The sequence below is a fragment of the Ceratosolen solmsi genome, unplaced genomic scaffold (assembly GCF_000503995.2).
Source record: "Ceratosolen solmsi marchali unplaced genomic scaffold, CerSol_1.0 scaffold1, whole genome shotgun sequence".
Lineage (NCBI taxonomy): Eukaryota > Metazoa > Arthropoda > Insecta > Hymenoptera > Agaonidae > Ceratosolen > Ceratosolen solmsi.
Genome location: NW_011948415.1, coordinates 14,037,279 through 14,041,008, shown reverse-complemented (window position 1 = coordinate 14,041,008; position 3,730 = coordinate 14,037,279). Strand labels below are relative to the sequence as shown.

The window sequence follows — 3,730 nt, the reverse complement described above, 5'->3', positions numbered from 1 at the left end:
GGTGGGGGGGGGGGAGTATGGGAGGAGGAATGGAGAGAAAAATAGAGGGAGGACATAATCACCTGGGTATACTCGCTCCATTCGTATGTGCCGCCAACGCGAGCAGTCTCGAACGCCGTGGAGTTGGCCGACGAAGCCGAGCCTGGGGCCCGCTCCGGTCGGCAGGTATCATCCGAGATGAGCAAGGTCTCGTTGTTCGGCTTTGCCATCTCAGTGATGGCGATCGATAGGCAGACCCGAATCGTGTACGCGCAGAAGAGCGAGAAGAAGGTCATTATAACGCAGATCCATCGCTGGGAAATACCGGAGCCTGTAACAGCGGAGTAACAGTAATTTTATGCTTATTTTTATGTCCGAAGACTCGGAGAAGAGAATAGGATCAAGGTTAGAGGGTTGGGGGAGGGACGCGAGATGTTGATGCTCCGAGATGAAATAACGAGGGCGAATAGATGCGACTTGTAAGAGGTAAACGGCCCGTCCAATGATTGTGAATAATTTCGATTGAATATGAGTGCGATCGTTACGGGTAATGGCGTGCCCGCGGAGAATTACGTAATAATCATCTTTGCGTTATCTTGCTTCAGTTTCAATAATGTTTTTAATTACATTGTTGGCAGAGGGATTTTGTAAGTTATGGGACGAGGCTTCGACGTGCGACACTACACGACTGGCCGTGAAACGTCACTTTTTTCTTTCCTTTTCTTTTTTTGTTTTTTCTTTTTTTTTTTTGCACGCTTTTCGCCTCCTTTCGCATCCTTTACATTATAAAATCGTTATTAAGAGTACGAACTACTTTCACATAATGTGTAAAACAATGATGACTAATGCAGTTAAGAATGCTTTGATAGTGAAGCTGCAGTAGAACGCGGAAAATTACAAAGATATTACACGCGAAGATAACAACAAAATATTCAAAGCCAAATATTGACTCGAGCACTTGTATAAAAATATCGTTGCCACAAGTCTTGAAATAATATTTAACGAAAAATAAATGCTCGCCTTCTGTACTAGATAGTTGTAACAAAATGTATCAATAAAATTTATTACAAGGAGCAGTAATTTATATATATGTGTGTGCGGGCGTGTGCGTGCGTGCGTACGTATAGAGAGAGAAAGAGAGAGAATTTATGCTTTCGCAAATGTAGTATGTACTTACAGCATTCTTTCCATTGACTTGACATGTTGAGTTTTTTCGTTCAAGCTGACCTATCGAAACGGGTACAATCGCGTTGCGACTCTTGAGGGACAAACGCTTTTGTCAACCGATCAATTATTGCCAACAATAAACAATAATACAGCACAGTATGTATCGTAATAATACAGAGATTCACGCAATAAGCGTGCTTTGCGTGTCCGGTGAGTCTCCCATAATTGTCGGTTTATTTCGGCAAAAATTCGGTAATTAATCGCTATAACCTTTTCTCCGTTGAAGCTGACTAAGGCCCCGTGCGCCCAAAATTGTATGAAAACGATACTTGTTACACTAGTTGTGGCTAAGACCCTTGGGGTACATTCGAGAGGCACAATCGAACAAACATTGCCGATGTTCTTGTCACATCTTGAGAAAAATTTTACTTTTTCTCATCGCGAGCGCATTCACGATGTTTTGCCGCGCGCATGGCTGCAGACGAAGTCACGTCGCGACGTTTAAAGCCCAAGTATAAATGTGGGTATATAAAATATTTCAAAACGAGCTTGAACTGGCTCCCTCCCCCCGCTTTTCTCACCACCCTCCCTCCCTCCCCACACCGCTCCAACAGTCCATCCCTCTTGTTCGTCCGTTCTTTCCGCTGTATATTACACTTTAGAATACTCGCATCTCTTTCCGTCTATCTCTATCCACGTTTCTCTTTATCTTTTTCTGTTTCCCACTCTTTCGTTACCCCCACTATTATACCTTCCTCCCATTCTATCGCTCTCTCTCTCTCTCTCTCTCTCTCTCTCTCTTTCTCTCTCTCTCTCTCCCTAGCAGATTCTGTCCGTCATTCATCCGTTTATTCTTTAGCAACTTGCCTTTTGATAAAAGCGTAAAATCCGAAATCTATTTTTATAATTTATATTTCACGACATTCTTCATTCATTACCTCTGCTATTTACTTGCGATACATATACCTGCATGCCTACATGCATAAGTGCATACGTGCATACACACACGCACACGCACACGCGCACGTGCGTTCGAGCTTGAGCGCAACTTTGCCTGTGTGTGCGTGAGAGCGTGCGCATGGGCCTACGCACGAACGTACGCGTGCCCGCGTGTACGTATATACATATATATATATATATATATATATATATATATATATAAATTGGGCAATATTGTTTTTAAATATCACTTTTTTATCTTTAAAAAATATAGTTTCGGAATTATTATTATTAATATCGGTTGGAATCGTATTTCTTTTCTTCAACATAATTTCAACAATAAAATTAATTATTCACGATAAAAGTGTTGTTGATATAAATATTTCATACAATTGTACCATATAATATATATATATATATATCATCAAATGCATATAAACGTATGTAGGTTATATAAGCGTATGTAATAAAATTATTTTGCAATTAATTACATTGTTCTTTCATAATCACTGACATACAAGTAAATGTAAATATTTTTAGTAAGTTAAAATGAAACTCGTTAAAAATTACATTTCTTATCTGCTTATTTTTTCGAAAACTAATTTATTTGAATTAGTTCAATTGCACAACTATGATAATCAAATATCTGAAAAAGAAAGAAGATCCAGTATAATATTAATTAATTATTCAATTTTATTAGCCAAACTAATTTCATCAATTCAAATTATTTATAATATAAATTTTATGTTTTATATATAAAATTCTGGCTCCACTATTCTACATTCATAGTAATTAAAATTTTTACTTTTAAAAAGTAAAGTATTAATTCATAATGTATTTAATTTCTACATACTTATAAGTTGTAAATGTTAATTAAATATGGTAGTAATATTCATAACTAATTGAATTTAAATAAACATGTGAAGGGACAGTGAGTGCTCAATTTAATATAATGTTAATTATTTCAACAAAAGTCATTTACATAATAACAATATTTGCCTCAAATTCGAGTGCACTGACATTTCAAGAAGGCATTGATTGCGCTTCTTACCGACCACGTTACATCAATCTTTCTCTATTACAACAAATTTTATCCATTTCACAGAATACTTCACTGTGCATCATTATTAGACCAATTTATAGATTTGCAATTTTTGATCATAATTATGTGATATATCATCATAATAATGAATGTTGATAAATGTATTACGTATACATAGAAACGTGCGTGTAGATGAGACCGTATTTATTCAAATCTGCTGACTTACAACACTAAATCTTCTTCTTATTTTTTAGATTTTTTATGACCTGACACCTTTCATATATGCTTTTAGAATTGAATACATTTTTAGAATTTGCTTTTAAACCAAAACAAGTTTTCTTTTTTTTTTCGATCCATTATCTCCTCGCAGTCTTTTCCTTCATAGTAATTATGAGAATTAGATGAAAGTTTTGAATAACGATGTGCAATTTATTTTATCGGTTAATTAAATATATGATTTGTTAATTTGAGGGAAGCAAAATAGACATATTGCCTATTTCATAACATATATTTTTATTCAAATGAGAGTATTAAAATTATTGATCAAGTTCTCGGTGAAATTGCAAATTTAATGTAACACCACATTAATATTCTAAAAATCGG

General features: G+C 35.7%; 1 protein-coding gene across 2 annotated transcripts in view; it reads right to left on the bottom strand.

Moving 5' to 3' along the window:
* Positions 1–1,432, bottom strand: part of LOC105368946 (sialin-like) — a 3,980-nt gene extending 2,548 nt beyond the window's left edge. The window contains exons 1-2 of one of the 2 annotated variants that reach the window (XM_011508134.1): positions 1,157–1,432; positions 63–310 (exon numbers count right to left, since the gene is read on the bottom strand). In XM_011508134.1, coding sequence (XP_011506436.1) covers positions 63–310; positions 1,157–1,181 — 273 coding nt within the window. In that variant the 5' untranslated portion in view covers positions 1,182–1,432. Of the gene's footprint in view, positions 1–62; positions 311–606; positions 674–1,156 lie in introns of those variants that run through there. The other variant, XM_011508135.1, reaches the window with a different exon arrangement.
* Positions 1,433–3,730: the final 2,298 nt, after the last annotated feature.